The following is a 15,444-nucleotide window of genomic DNA, read 5'->3' as shown; positions in this document are numbered from 1 at the left end:
ACACACACACACACACACACACACACAAACACAATACACACATAAAATAATGTCGGAGATTTAAAGATATAAGTAAGCAAAATACAAAATAAAAACGAGATAACTACTGAACAGTTTCATGTACATTAATCCAGATTTTTTACACTGTTAAACGAAAATTGGGATCTTATAATTATTGTTTTGCAACTTACTAGTAGACTGTAAGTATTTTTCCATGGCTTTAAATGTGCTTGGGCAACATTCAAGATAAACACATGTCATTCCACTGGCTATGTTCATCTAGTGGTTAATTAATCCAACAGTTGTGCATACTGAAGTAGTTCCCAATTCCTATCTGTATGTCATTTATTTCTGAGCTGTTATCGACCCCCTTATCCTGTGGTTGCTTTCTTGCTTTATTTATTTATTTAGCATGGTTTTGGAAACAGAGTGTCACTGTGTAACCCTAGCTGGTCTAGAACTTGCTACATAGACCATACTGGCATCAAACTCACACAGAGATCCACCTGCCTCTGCCTCCCAAATTCTGAGGTTCAGTTTTGTACCCACACTAGGCTCCCAAGCTATGTTTCAGGATGAGTGCTCTCTAATTAAGCTAAAGACAAACTGACTGTGAGCCAGGGAACTATTGCAGAAGAAGGTTAAGCTGGATGGATGAAACAGTTCTATCCTGTTGTAAAAGATGCTAGGATGATGAGACAGAGAAATGGCAGACAGCTTGGTGATGGAAACAGAATAAATCGTAGTTACCAGCACGGGTAACTGCAGTTTCAAACACAGTGTTATTTTTAATGTGTGTGCACATGTAAGTTCGCATGTGTGGAGTCCAGGGGACCACCCTGTATGTGTAGACGACATTGTATGTGTCTATGAATGTGAGTGCAGGTGTGTGTATGCTACAGACTGCTGTAGGTTCCAGCAATCAAACGCGGGTCATCAGGCATGTGCAGCTGCCCCCGCCCTCTCTCTTTTTTTTTTTTTTTTCTTTTTGAGATAAGGTCTCTCACTGGTCTGTAACTACCCAATTACAGTAGGGTAGGCTGGCTAGCGAGCTCCAGGAATCTGCAGTCTCTGCCTCCCTAGGACTGGGAGAGTAATACACACCACCATGCCTGGGTTGTTTTACATGGGCTGTGGGGATCAAACTCTGATCCTTACTGAATAAGCCTCCTCCTCAGTTCCCGTAGTGTTTTTCGAGCAAAATATGTAAGCTCAGAACAGAAAGTAATGTTGCTTAGTAACAGATAACTGAAAGTGTGTAAACTGGTAACTAGTGGCTTTCTTTATTACTCTTCAAAATGCAGCAACTACTTTATCTTCTTCCCAAAGCTTAGGGAAAGGACGCATATTTCCACCTGAAATTACCATACCTCAGCTAAGCACACATACAAATGAAGTAGGCCTCACACGCATGACCTGAATTGGTAGTAAACGCTCCAAAAGAGCTGCACAGACGCTAGTGCTGCTGGGATCCACGCCGATGGCTTGTGTGGGCCTGACATTCCTGGAGCGCAGCAGGTCTAGACTCACCGAGCCACAGTGGCTGGCCATGGGAATTGAAGAGTAGTCGCTCGTTTTCCCGCTGGCAGGCAGGAGCTGTATAGATGTCACTGCTGATTATTCTCTGTAGGTGGCTGTCCTGCCAGTGCAACTCACGGCCTTCAATGGCTCTAGTGAAGACTGTTCTTCTTGGTCTGGATAAAGAATCTGGAGAAAGGGAAAGGACAGCTGAGTAGTCTGAAGTTCCAGCACGGGTCTTCTCTAGGCTGGAGGTTGGCCATAGCAGCTCGCCCCTGCAGTCTCCTTCTTAAATGAGCCTTTTGTACATCTGAGTCCTGTAGGTATAAACTCTTGTGTATGGATTCTTCACCTGTCAATAAACAGCTGACTGGCCTATAGCTGAGGCAGGAAATAGAAGTGAGGCGTTCCAGTAAAAAGTATGAATGCTGGGAAAGAGTGAAGCAAGAAGTGGGATTCATCCCAGGACATTGAGGAGGACGCACACATGACACCTGCGCGGAGGTAACTGGCCACATGGCAGAAGTTACAAGAGGATAAACGGGGCATCAGTTATGAGGAGGTCACGGAATATGCCTGGCTATATTGGCCTAGGTTTTTATAAATATATAGAAAAACTCAGAGGCATTATTTCTGGGTACAAGGGTGCATGTGAAAAACACAGGTTACAGAAAACCCCCTTCTACAATGTCCTCTATAAAAAAATAAAATAAAATAAAAACCTTAAGGGCCATAAATTCCTTCTTCCCTGAACAGCTTTCTACAGGGACTCGGAGCCACATGAGGTGTGAAGGGACAGTTGTGCTCAGCTGCTCAATAGTAAGAATATGAACTGTTTGTCACAGCAATCAGAAAAAGAAAGAGGCAGCTGGATAATATCCAAAACTAATCATAACTTGTTTCATTTGTAGCATGACTGAGTTCCAGGCCAGCCAAGGCCATAGCAAGACCTGTCTCACCCAAAACTAAAACAAGCCCCCAGAAGATAACATTTGAACAGCTTTGTAAGGTGGTACCTGCCTATAGTCCCAGCTACTGAAGGGGGAGATCGCCTGAGCCAGGAATGCAGTAAGACTCTTTCTCAGAGGAGGGATTTGAATGCAGATCTGTAGAAAGGAAGAGGCAAGCCATATTGATAATTTTTAAGATTTATTTATTTATTATGTATACAATGTCCTGCCTGCATGTGTGCTTGCACTCCAGAAGAGGGCACCAGATTTCACTACAGGTGGTTGGGAGCCACCGTGTGGTTGCTGGGAATTGAACTCAGGACCTCTGGTTGAGCAGCCAGTGCTCTTAACCTCTGAGCCATCTCTGCAGCCTGGCCATATTGATAATTAAGAGAATATTCCAGGCTAGCAGTGGTGAAGAGAAATCTGAGCAGGAGATACACATTTGAGAATTAGCAGATAGGTATTTAATAAACAATGCTCTCGCCATGGTGGTACAAAGGGAGAGGTGGTCTGATGACAGGGCTAGGCACTTAGAGCATTTTTTAAGTTGAAAAGTGGGGAGGAGACATTAAAGCCAACTTAGAAGAGGGCAATGAAGTAATGAGAACTGAGAGGGAGTAATAAGGAATCAAATGACAAAGATGTTTCAAGCAGAAAATGATCAGTGTTAAACACTGCTAAAAGGATTGGCCATTGAGGATATGCATGACCAGTACGGAGCTGTCTCAGTATGGGTGGGGCTGACATTGACCAATGTGTACTCAAAGGGGAATCTGAGAGCAGAAATATCTATTTATTTCTTGGTATATATGGTAAATATGTGTGATTCTTATGAATTATTTTTCATTTAGTTTTTTGTGTGTTTTGTTTTCAAGAAAGGGCTTCTCTGTGTAGCCCTGGCTGTCCCAGAACTCACTCCATAGACCAGGCTGGTCTCAACGTCAGAGTTCTGTCTGCCTCTGCCTCCCTAGTGCTGGGATTAAAGCAATGTTCCACTATCACCAGGCACTTTTGACCTTCTAAAACAATAGTTTTTTTTTTTTTTTTATTCCATAACACAGAAATGGTAGGTCTGGAAATTTTCTTCTAATTTCTATTAATAGTTTTGTTTTATTTTGAGACAGTGTCTTACTACATAGCTTTTGGTGTCCTGGATCTTTCTATGTATACCTGGTTGGTCTTGAATTCACAGATCTGCATGCCTCTGCCTCCCAAGTGCTAATTTAAAGTTGTACCAACTGGCTGTCCTTTGCTTTTTACTTTGAAGCGTTTATGTTGAGTCTAAGTTTCCCAGGCTGGTCTACAACTTGTGCCCTTCTTGCCTAATTGGAACTAAAGGCATGTGCCACACCCCTCATAGTATTTGTACTCTGGGTGGACATTCTACCCACATGACTTTCCATCTGTCTTAGTTAGGGTTTCTATAGCTGTGATGAAACACCATGACCAAAAAACAGGTTGAGGAGGAAAGGGTTTATTTGGCTTACACTTCCACATTGCCCAGGGATGGCACCACCCACAATGGGCCCTCCTGCATTGATCACTAATTGAGAAAATGCCTTATAGCTGGATCTCATGCAGGCAATTCCTCACGTGAGGCTCTGTCCTCTTTGATGACTAACTTGTGTCAAGTTGACATGCAAAACCAGCTATGTTTGTATATATTCGCTTGTCAAGTGCTGTACTTACAATGTCAATGAACAAGAAGCCAAACTCAGCTGAGAACAAGAGAGAGAGAGGAAGTATGTATGTTCTGAGGAAAAAATGGTGTGAAGCAATAATTTAGAAGAAGAAGAAACAGGCATAGACTAACCGAATATAGTAGATATCTAGAAAGCATTGAAGACCCATAGTGGTCATGAATTTAAAATAAGACAATTTACCATGATTATGTCTCTCCAGCTGTGTAATCTTTGTTTGTTTGTTTGTAGATAGGATTTCTCTGTGTAGCCTTGGCTGTCCTGGACTTGCTTTGTAGACCAGGTTGGCCTCAAACTCACATAGATCTGCTTGCCTCTGCCTCCCTGAGTGCTGGGATTAAAGGCATGGGCCACTGTGCCAAGCTTAGGTGTTTGCTCCTAAGTACCATGTAATTAGAAAACTGAAATGAAGGAGACAGAGAGAGAGAGAGAGAGAGAGAGAGAGAGAGACAGAGACAGACAGAGAGAGAGAGAGAGAGACAGAGAGAGACAGAGAGAGAGACAGAGAGAGACACAGAGAGAGAGACACAGAGAGAGACAGAGAAAGCCAGGGTGAGTGTGGGGGCATCCACCAATACCCTAAAGCAAAGGAACCAGCAGCTAAGTATGGTAGCACGTACCTGCAATGACAGAATATGGGTGGCTGAAGCAAGTTCAGGCCTAGATATATGATGAGGTTTCTAAAAAGACTTATTATATATATGAGTGCTTTATCTGCAGAGGGCACCGGATCACATTATAGATGACTGTGAGCCACCATGTGGTTGCTGGGAATTGAACTCAGGTCCTCTGGAGGAGTGTCATCCACTGGACACAGAGGAGCTGAAGGTTAGAGAGGAATCAGGCAGACAGCTCTAGGACTTCATGCTGGACACTGCAGAGACCCTTGATGTGGAACAGGACAGCGTCCTCAATGCCAGGCAAATGCTTACGCTCATCTAAGATTTAGCATCTTGACAAGGATTAAAAGCTAAGCTTTTCTAATTTAGGATAATAATTTTGACTGCCAGACTACCCTGACCTGGTGCTTTATCTTCCCACCTTTTGAAGTTCTAAACACAGGACCCTTGGCTCACCTGGGCTATGGCCAGCACTCTGGGAAAGTGCATTGGTAATGTTGGGCAGTTCGTGTCCATAGTTTCCATCCTCCAGGGGACAGATATCCAGGTCATTCCACTTCTGCAGTTGCTGTAGCCAACAGGATTTTTCTTCCAGTTTGCAGTGTGGATTTAAAATTATGCATACCCATAAAGCACCTAAAAAACAGCGTATCGGTGAATAACATGCGTACTTTTCCTTCAGCACCGAAACAACCCAACTATTCACAAAGCAAAACACAAAAACAAACAAACAAAAAAACCACAACTGAAATAAAACTAATAACAAACTTATCAGCTTCCTCCTCTCTCATACATGTGAAACACACACACACACACTACACACACACACACACACACACACATGAATATAATTGCTAAGATTTTTGGAATTGGCTGAGGGACTAAAACTTGTGAAATTGTGAGCCAAATAGTCTTAACTTTCTATCAGTTACTGTGGCCACAGCAATGTAAAAGGAACCTAACAATGGGTAAATAAGACCCTGTTTTCTGACTTTAGGAGCTGTCTGGTAGGAGAGATGGGTAAATACATATTACATGTGAACATAATGTGTTAAGTTAAGGTATGTTCACAGTACAGGGCTGGGGAGATGGTTCAGGGGTTAAAGTGCTTGCTTCCAAGTGTAAAGACCTAAGTTCAGAGATGGGCGTGGTGGCACAGGACTTTAATTTCAGCACTTAAGGAGGCAGAGGCAGGCAGATCTCTGTGAGTTCAGTGAGTTCAAGGCCAGCCTTGTCTACAAAGTGAGTCTAGGACAGCCAGGGCTACACAGAGAAACCCTGTCTCCAAAAAAAAGAAAGAAAGAAAAAGAAAAAAAAAAAAAGAGGTGCTCAGAAAAGTTTTCTATTTTGGCTAGTTAGTTTTTTGTTTTGTTTTGTTTTTTTAATCTCTAAGTCCCTCAATTATAAAACTAAGAACATAAAAATAGCTATTTCATTGGGATAGGAGTTGCAAAAGATCTAGTCTAATATTATGATAGAACAAATCTGAGTATTTTTTCAAAGATGATTTACATTGACTTTGATTTTGGAACTGCAGATCAAAGTTTGTGATGCCTTGAAACACTACTTTTCCAGTTTTCTGTCATTGTGGTGGAGTGTCACATACTGCAAAGCATAGTGAGAATTTTTGGTTTCTTTTTTGTTTGCTTGTTTGTTTTGCTTTTTTGAGACAGGGTTTCTCTATGTAGTTTTGGCTATCCAGGACTCGCTATGTAGACCAGGCTGGCCTCGAACTCACAGCGATCCACCTGCCTCTGCCTCCTGAGTGCTGAGATTAAAGGTGTGTGCCACCATGCCCAGAAATTTTTGGTTTCTTTAAGAACACAAAAATTTAGCCAGGTGGTGGTGGCGCAAGCCTTTAAATCCTAGCACTTGGGAGGCAGAGGCAAGTGGATCTCCGAGTTTGAGGCCAGCTTATCTACAGAATGACCAAGGAAGCCAGGGCTACACAGAGAAACCCTATCTCAAAACAAAACAAAACAAAACCCTAAACCAACGAAACAATCAAACAAAAGCAACAGAAATGTTAGGTCAATATGTTTTTGTTTTAATCCTAGGTGTGGGATACGGGGCTGCTTCAGACTGTCCACAGCAGCTGACTATGATTTGCCTCATGCTCTAGCAGGGGCATGATTTTGCCAGCTGCAGCTAGTGTCTGCATGTATATGAAATTTGGAATTCTGTGGACTCTTAAGAAGATACAGAAATGCCAGAGCCTGAAGAGTAGCTGCGGTGGCTGCTGCTCCTCCTGTTCCTAACGTTGTTGCTAGTTGCCATTGGTTGTGGTTTGTTGTGATTTGTCAAGTGGTTGTACACAAAGAGACAAGAAGAAATTAGATATCCTGTTGGCAAAGATGAACCCTGCCCCAGGTAACTCGGTACTGCTAATCAGCAAAGAGCAGTCTGATAGCAGCAACCCCTTTCCCCTCTGTCCTTTCTCTCCTACTTAGTGTTGGGGGCTGGAATGGTGGAATAAAGGTGGAGAAGCAAGGCTGGAGGTTAAGAGCACTGGCTTTTCCCCCAAAGGTCCTGAGTTCAATTCCCAGCAACTACATGGTAGTTTACAACCATCTATAATGAGATCTGGTACTCTCTTCAGGCATGCAGGCAGAACACTGTATACATAATAAATAAATCTTTTTTTTTTTTTTAAAGGTGGAGAAGGGTGGCAGATAAAAGATTCCAATAAATAGCCAAAATGTCTGATTACTAGTGGTACCCAATGTGGGGCTCGACAGAACAGGAAATCTGGTTTCAAATGCTGTAGAGGAAATGGCAGGGGAATAAGGGATGGATATTTTGTCTCAAGACACCAGCGAAAGGTTGACTGTGGCTGCTGCCATTAGGCTATCCTTCCGCTTAGCCCCCAGAGATTATTTTCTGGTTTGGGTTTTTTTTGTTTGTTTGTTTGTTTATTTTTTTCTTCTTCCCATATTCTATCTCAAAAAAGGTTGGGAGAATGGGTGAACAGTTGGAAACGGATGGAAACGGAGGGACCTGCAAAACAAAAAAATGTCTGAAATGGTAAAAACCATTTCATGCTCCTCTCTCATTTTTAAAAGGGTTGCAGAGCTGGCTGTGCAACTGGAAAAATTGCGAGTAGAGGTAGAAGTGCTTGGAAAGTGAGTAGCACCGGAAAAGGAAGAAATAAACGGCTCAGACCCAGTGACTGAGTGAGAAAGCAGGAATTTCCCTCAGGAGGAAGGAAGGAAATTGTGCTAGAAGGCAGATGACAGCCCTGCCTGGTGCTGTGCAGTTTCAGTTTCCAGTCCCCACAGCCCCTGAACTGGCTGAGGAGCCAGGTGTGCAGCCTGGAGGAGGAGGCGGCTGTGAAGGTGACAGGAACAAAGAAAAGCTGAAACAGCCTCTTTTGGAAAAAAAAAAAAGGGGGGGGGAGGGTTTAATCCAGACTCAACTGCACAGCCAGAGATAGAGGAGGAGTGGCCTGGGATTCCAAAATCACCATTGGTTTCCTCGGTAACCGTACAGCATGCACCTGCTAATAGTGTGGATCATAGTTGTGACAAAATCGGGCGGTGTCCTACAGAATGATAGACCTGAGGTGTTTTTAAAGGGTTTGTACTTTGCTATGGCGTGCATTCACTTTATGTAAAACAAATTCTAAGTAACTGGGCTACTCAAAATAGAATTAGTCTCCAAGACCGGAAGGGGCTGGTAACAGCTGTGCTAGGAGCTGGTAGCAGTCACAGTGGTTAATGTGGTAGAGGGAGGAAGCCGAGAATACTGAACAGTGAAACCGAGCAAGGGAAATGAGTATTGTAAAAGATCGGTTGCTAGGTGAAGGGTGGTGCTCTTAACTCACAAGGACAGATGCAATTTGATGACGATACTATAGGACAGTGTTGTTTAGTGGCTTTAAGGACTTGGGACTAAGTTGAGGAGCCCAGGAAAAGGCTCTGGAGAAGCCCTCACCGTTTGTTTGGTTTTTTAACAAAGATCGGTCTCAGCTGTGAGCAAGTCCATATCTCACACCTTGACTCAAGGCAGGTATTGCAGGAGAGCCTTGCATTTGAGAATGTGAATACTGAACGTGAAAGAGTTATTAGACCAGGAAAGGCACAGGCAGTGTCAATGGGCGAGTGGACAGAGACTCAAGCAATGCTGGGTCTCACAAGTGCCATGCTAGTATCACAGGACAAGCTATTGTTAAAGGTCTCCAGTACTCAGAATGCCTGCTGCACCAACTGTGAGAAATGGAGTCATCTACAAAGAGACTGTGACCAAGCTGCTTAAGGTCTCAGAATTTAAAACTCCTGGTACGTTAACTGTAAGAAATACAGTACTTTCCGCTGAAAAGTGAATGTGCCTTTTCTGGGGCAACGGTTTTTCTAAATATCAAACAAAAAGAGTACCTTCCCAGGGCGTGCAAGAGACACCAGTGGACACATGAGTATAGGTCCAAGAGAGTGGTCCAAGGCAATTTCTTGCTTTTAAGAAACTAAATGGAAGCCAGGCGTGGTGGCGCATGCTTGTAATCCCAGCACTCGGGAGGCAGAGGCAGGTGGATCGCTGTGAGTTCGAGGCCAGCCTGGTCTACAAAGTGAGTCCAGGGCAGCCAAGGCTACACAGAGAGACCCTGTCTCGAAAAACCAAAAAAAAAAAAAGAAACTAAATGGAGGGTGTGAGGACTAGCAGCTGGAGGCCCCACAGCCAAAAAAATAAACAAAACAAACAAACAAACAAACAAAAAAAAAACCAGAGCCGTTTCCTCCTTGTCAGCCAGGAAATAACAAGCAGGCAGAAAACTACAACTAAGTATTGCTGATCTCATGCATGCTACTTCGTAGGCAGTGCTGCTCTAGACTTGGCCACCGATAAACCTCTTACCCTAACCCCAAAGGCTCAGTGTTATAAAATAATTACTGTTGTTTATGGACCTTTGACCTCAGGGACAGTAGGGATGATCTTGGGAAGGAGTGGATTGACTTCCCAAGGATTCACTGTGTATCCAAGAATTATAGATGGGGATTCAAAGGAGAAGGAGAAATTATGGCCTATGTAAAAAAAAGAAAGAGATGCAAATTAACACAGGTGGTGGGATTTCTCAGTTGCGACTGTCTCCCTGCATTAAAGACAAAGCCAGTAGAAAGAACAGGAGGGTTTTCAACGTGCTGGAAAACGTGTGTTCTGGCAAACAGTGGTTAATGAAGGTTTCAACGTGCTGGAAAATGTGTGTTCTGGCAAACAGTGGTTAATGATCAGAGGTCAAAATTAAACTTACAAATGAATGTTGTTAAAATAGAAGGTCTGGTGGATTCAGCAGCTGATGTGACTTATCATTTCCTAAAAAATCTTAGAATTCAGAATGGCCACTTCAAAAGTTTCAAACCTAGTTTCTAGGAACTGGAAAGCTATCCCAGATAAAACAAAGTGTGTTATGGGTTAAATATGTGGGACTGGAAGGTCAAAAAAGAAAGTTAAGACCCTATGTGGCTGACATACCCATACATTTATGGGGAAGGGCTCGTTTTTCTTTTCTTTTAGAAACTTATTTATTTTATGTGCATTGGTGTCTTGCCTGCATGTATGTCTGTTGAGGGTGTCAGATCTTGGAGTTACAGACAGTTGTGAGCTGCCGTGTGGGTGCTGGGAATTGAACCCGGGTCCTTTGGAAGAGCAGTCAGTGCTCTCGACCGCTGAGCCATCTCTCCAGCCCCAGGGAAGGGATCTTTTTCAACAGTGGGATACTCAGATTAAGATTTCTGCAATCCTAGAGACAGCTCACGATGAAATTAGTGGTAAGATGTTAGATGCTCCTGAAGAAGGAATTGATACATGGCATCAAAACCTACTATAAAGGTTAACTTTTATTCTGCTGGCTTAGTTGTTGCCTTGGAGGCTTACTGTCACCTAGGCCTAGTCCTCGAAGCTTCTGGCCTTTATACAATCTATCCTAGGCCTGGAATGTTTTCAGCCTCTGAGACTCACTGCGTAATAAGCTCACCCTTTCTTGTTCTTTCTGAGCTCTAGGCTGCCTGGTTCAACTCAGCTGTTCTGGCTCAAACTCTTCTCCTGGCTGATTTATTTAATCTGGTTTCTCTCTCAGCCTGGGTTTGCTCTGCTTGGCCTCATACTAGCTCAGCTCTAATCTTCTGGCTTCTCACTTTCTGGCTCATTCCAGTTTTTACCCGAGTTCTCTCTTTGCAACCCATCTCTCTATTACTGTCCTGGTAAAAACTGCTTCCTTCCTCTGTAAAACTGCCTCTTAAGTAGCTTCCCTTTCCTCTCTTCTCATGAGAGTTGCGTGTATCCTATTCTGTCAAATCTTCTCTGATTTGTCCCCTTTTCTGCCACTCAATTATACGTCACTTTCAAACATGGGTGCTTCCTTTCACAGACTAACTTTATCTTTCTTTGGGATTAAAGGCATGTACTACCACGCCTGGACATACGCTTTTCTTTACCTGATACTTTCTCTACATCTGGCTGGCCTTGAACTCAGATCTGTTTGCCTCTATCTCCTAGATTAAAGGCATGTTTGTATTCCAGCCCGACCACACAGACCTAGACATTTGGATGTGGTCTCTTGTCAGAACAGCCATGTTCTGAATTAACATTCCTCTACAATCCTAAACTGTTCCAGTTGTCCAAACACAGGATATCACAAGGATTGAGTTTCTAAATTTATGGCAGGGGTGGAGAGGAAGGCACTGCTGAAATATCAATGACCCTACCTTAAAATGGTTGACTGGTAAGCCTGTAAGGGTAGATCAATGGCCCTTAACTAAGGAAAAATTACAGGCACTTGAGCAGCCGGTACAAGAGCAGCTAGAGGTTCAATATACAGAAGAGTCTACCAACCCATGGAATTCCCCTGTATTTGTTATATTAAAAAAAAAATCAGGAAAATGAAGAATGTTAGCAGATTTAAGAGCGATAAATAGAGTAATTCAGTCAATGTGTCCATTACTCCCTGGAATTCCTTTACCTGGCATATGACAGTTATTTATTTAAAGAAGTGTTTTGTTTTGTTTCTTTTTAACAATCCCTTTGCATGAGCAGGATAGGGAAAGGTTTGCTTTTACAGTACCTACTTATAATAATGGTGGACCAATTAAAAAAAATCAGTGGAAAGTTCTTCTGCAGAGAATGTTAACTTTATGCAATATTTTGTGCAACAACTGCTAGAAATAAAAAAAATTAAAAAAAACAACTGCTAGAAATAATTCATAGGCGATATCCTCAATCCGTTATCTATCATTACATGGATGATATCTTGTTGACTGATTCTGATACAGATACTTTTTAGAGAAAATATTTAAGGAAATACAAAGGATTCTGCCATGCTAGAGATTACATATTGCTCCTGAAAAACTATGGAGAGGAGACTCTATTAACTATTTGGGTTATAAAATAAGTCAAAATAAAATTCAAACACAAAAAATACAGATTAGAAGAAATAAGTTGTGAACTCTTAACAATTTTCAAAAATTGAGAGACATTAATTGGCTGTGATCTACCACTGGATTAACTACTCAAGAGTTAAATAATTTGTTTCAAACATTACAAGGAGATTCAGACTTAAACAGCCCAAGATGGTTAACAGATGAAGCAGAGAGAGTTAAATTTGGTAGAACAGAGACTGTGAAATACATATGGATCGAATAGATCCCAAATTTAATTTTATTTTGGTTATTTTGCCTTCAATTCATTCTCCTACTGAGCTCATTATGGAAAAGGAAGATAGTATTATGGAATGGATGTTCTTAGTACATAAACAAAGCAAAAAATTAAAGACTTACAAGGAAACAGATTTGGTTTTTTACTAATGCTGAGATTATGTCATTATGGAATCAATGAAAATTGGCAAAGAGACTGCAGTAACTATTTGGGAGAAATTAACAATAAATATCCTAAAAACAGGCATCTTCAATTTATGTATGTATATAAAAAACTAAATTGGATTCTCCCACGTATTGTAAAAGGAATGCTGATTCCTGAAGCATCTACATTCTATACTGATGCAAATAAATTGGGAATGGCAGACTATAAATCAGACAAAATAAACAAAGTAATTCAGTCTCTTAATATGGTTACTGACTCTTGTTATGTAGAAAGAGTTGCTTTGCATATAGAAACTGCTGAATTTGTTCCTGACAGTTCAGAACTAAGCTTGTTACTTACACAACTGCAACAAGCAGTTGGAAATAGAGACTATCCGTTATACATCGCCCGTACTTGGTCTTATTCAGGCTGGCCAGGTCCACTAGCACAAGGAAATAAAGAAATTGATCAATTATTAATAGGAAATGTCTTAGAAGCCTCCAAATTTCACAAAATGCATGTTAACAGTAAAGGTTTAAGGGGAAAAAAATTCCATCGCTTGGCAACAAGCCAAGGAAATTATAAAAAAAAAAATGTCCTACTTATTCACTGTATAATTAAAACTCCATTATCCACTAGAAGTAACCCCAGAGATACCCAAAGAAATGAAATCTGGCAGATGGATGTGTTTCACGTTGCAGATTTTGGAAAACCATTGTTTGTACATCGTGCCATTGATGCATATTCAGGGCTTTAATTGGCAACTGCTTTGAATTCTGAAAAGGCTGATTCTGTAGTGACACATTTACTGGAAGAAATGGCTATTATGGGATACCTGTACAAATTAAGGCTGACAATGCCCCTGATTATGTCTCCAGGAAGATGAAACAATTCTTTGTATATTACAATATAAAGCACACTATATGTATACCACACAATCCTACAGGACAAAAAGTTGTAGAAAGATCTAATTGCACCTTAAAAAACACTTATGAAGCTGGGTGCAGTGGCATATTCTTGTAATCCCAGCACTCAGGGAGGCAGAGGCAGGGTTTCTCTGTGTAGCCTTGGCTGTTCTGGACTCACTCTGTAGACCGGGCTGGCCTCGAACTCACAGCGATCCACCTGCCTCTGCCTCCCAAATGTAAATAGTGCTTTGTTAATTTTAAATTTTCTGAGTGTTAATGAAAAAGAAACAACAGCAGCCGAGAGAGAGAGAGAGAGAGAGAGAGAGAGAGAGAGAGAGAGAGAGAGAGAGAGAGAGACATTGGATTACAGAAGAAGACTGTGGAGTTAAATCAGCCTATAAACTATGAGGATGTGTTAGCATCAGAATGCAAGCCTGTGAAAAGTTTTGTCTTGGGAACAAGGGTTTGCTTATGTTTTGTCTTGGGAACATGGGTTTGCTTATGTTTCCAGAGGAAATGAAAATCTGTGGACACCATCAGAACTTATAAAGATTAGAATTGACCAGGAGAGGCCTCCTGAGAGCCATGACTACCAACCCCAAAAAAGTGTTTAGTTTATTTAAAATTTCTTTTTATAATTTTTCACTAAATAAGGCCCAATTAATGGCTTAAAACAAAAAAGGGGATCAAAGAAGAAATAGGAATTATTTCTTTGACCACTTCACTCTCTTTTTCAAGGAAAGTAGGTTCTTCTCAAGACTGGCTATGTGGCTGTGTAAGACACCTTCTCGATCTCCAGTTAGCAATAAGCAGAAATGAAGTCATTTCCCCCTATTTAGATTTACTTAGGTTTTGCTAAATTCAGGCTAGTTGGCCTTGAGCTCCCCTCCCCCGACCTAGTCTCCAAAATGCTGGAATCACAACTACCATGCCCAGTAATGTAATTAATGTTTCTTAACTTAATCATGAATGGGGATTTCATAGCCTTTTCTAAAAAGTACGTTATGATTATTTATTTACACGTACATGTATGTAATGTCTCTACATGTGCTTGTGCCTGAGGTAAGAGGCATCCCCTGGATGCTTACAAGTAGTTGTGAGCTGCCTGACATGGAAATGAATCAAGTCCTCTGTAAGAAGAATACATGTTCTTAACCACTGAGCCTATGTCTCCAGCCCCAGATTTCACAACCTATTAAAGTGTAACAGGAGTTTTTTGTAAATAGCAATGTCTTAAAGGCCACCTAGCCTTAATTTCAGACACTAATTCAGACACTAATTGATGAAAGTTGTTTATATTGGTTCAATTCTTAATTAGAAAAAATGTGCTTATTTATTTATTTTTATTTTATCTGTATTGATGTTTTGTCTGCATGTATGTCCGTGCGAGAGTGTCAGATCTTGGAGTTAACAGACAGTGGTGAGCTGCCATGTGGTTGCTGAGAATTGAAACCGGGTCCTCTGGAAGAGCAGGCAGTGCTCTTAACCACCAAGCCATCTCTCTAGCCCCAATTCTTAATTTTTTAAATTTAAATTTATATTTGTTCATATTTATTTGTTTCCTTACTTTTTGGGACAAGCTCTCAGGTTACAGTTACGGCTGGCCTTGAACTCTCTATGTAGACCATGCTGGCTTTAAACTATAGAGACCAGCTTACTTCTGCCTCTTGAATGCTAGGATTAAAAGTTTGCCATCATGCCTGGCTTGCCATAAAGTACAGAGAAAGAAAAACAATAGTAGAGTAGAAGGTCAAAGATTAAGCACTTGAGACCCTCACACCTGAGTGGTCTGGCTAGGCAGGATACAGAGAGGAGACTCACAGAAAGCAACCAAAGTGAGGCTAAGATTGGCTTTGTTTTTTAAAGACCGGTTTAATATAGGCCAAGTGGCCTGGAACTCACTAAGTACCCGAGCCTGGTCTTAAATTCCTGTTACTCCTTCCTCCACCCTCTAAGAGCT

The 15,444-nt window shown here is 41.6% G+C and overlaps 1 protein-coding gene across 1 annotated transcript in view; it reads right to left on the bottom strand.

Annotated features, from left to right (window-relative positions):
* Positions 1 to 15,444, bottom strand: part of Zswim5 (zinc finger SWIM-type containing 5) — a 104,667-nt gene that overhangs the window by 12,983 nt on the left and 76,240 nt on the right. The window contains exons 5-6 of the mRNA XM_051171492.1: positions 5,248 to 5,427; positions 1,531 to 1,707 (exon numbers count right to left, since the gene is read on the bottom strand). Coding sequence (XP_051027449.1) covers positions 1,531 to 1,707; positions 5,248 to 5,427 — 357 coding nt within the window. The remainder of the gene's footprint in view (positions 1 to 1,530; positions 1,708 to 5,247; positions 5,428 to 15,444) is intronic.

Source organism: Acomys russatus, chromosome 29 (assembly GCF_903995435.1).
Source record: "Acomys russatus chromosome 29, mAcoRus1.1, whole genome shotgun sequence".
Lineage (NCBI taxonomy): Eukaryota > Metazoa > Chordata > Mammalia > Rodentia > Muridae > Acomys > Acomys russatus.
The sequence above is the reverse complement of the archived record's forward strand: the minus strand, read 5'-3'. Positions and strand labels throughout refer to the sequence as shown.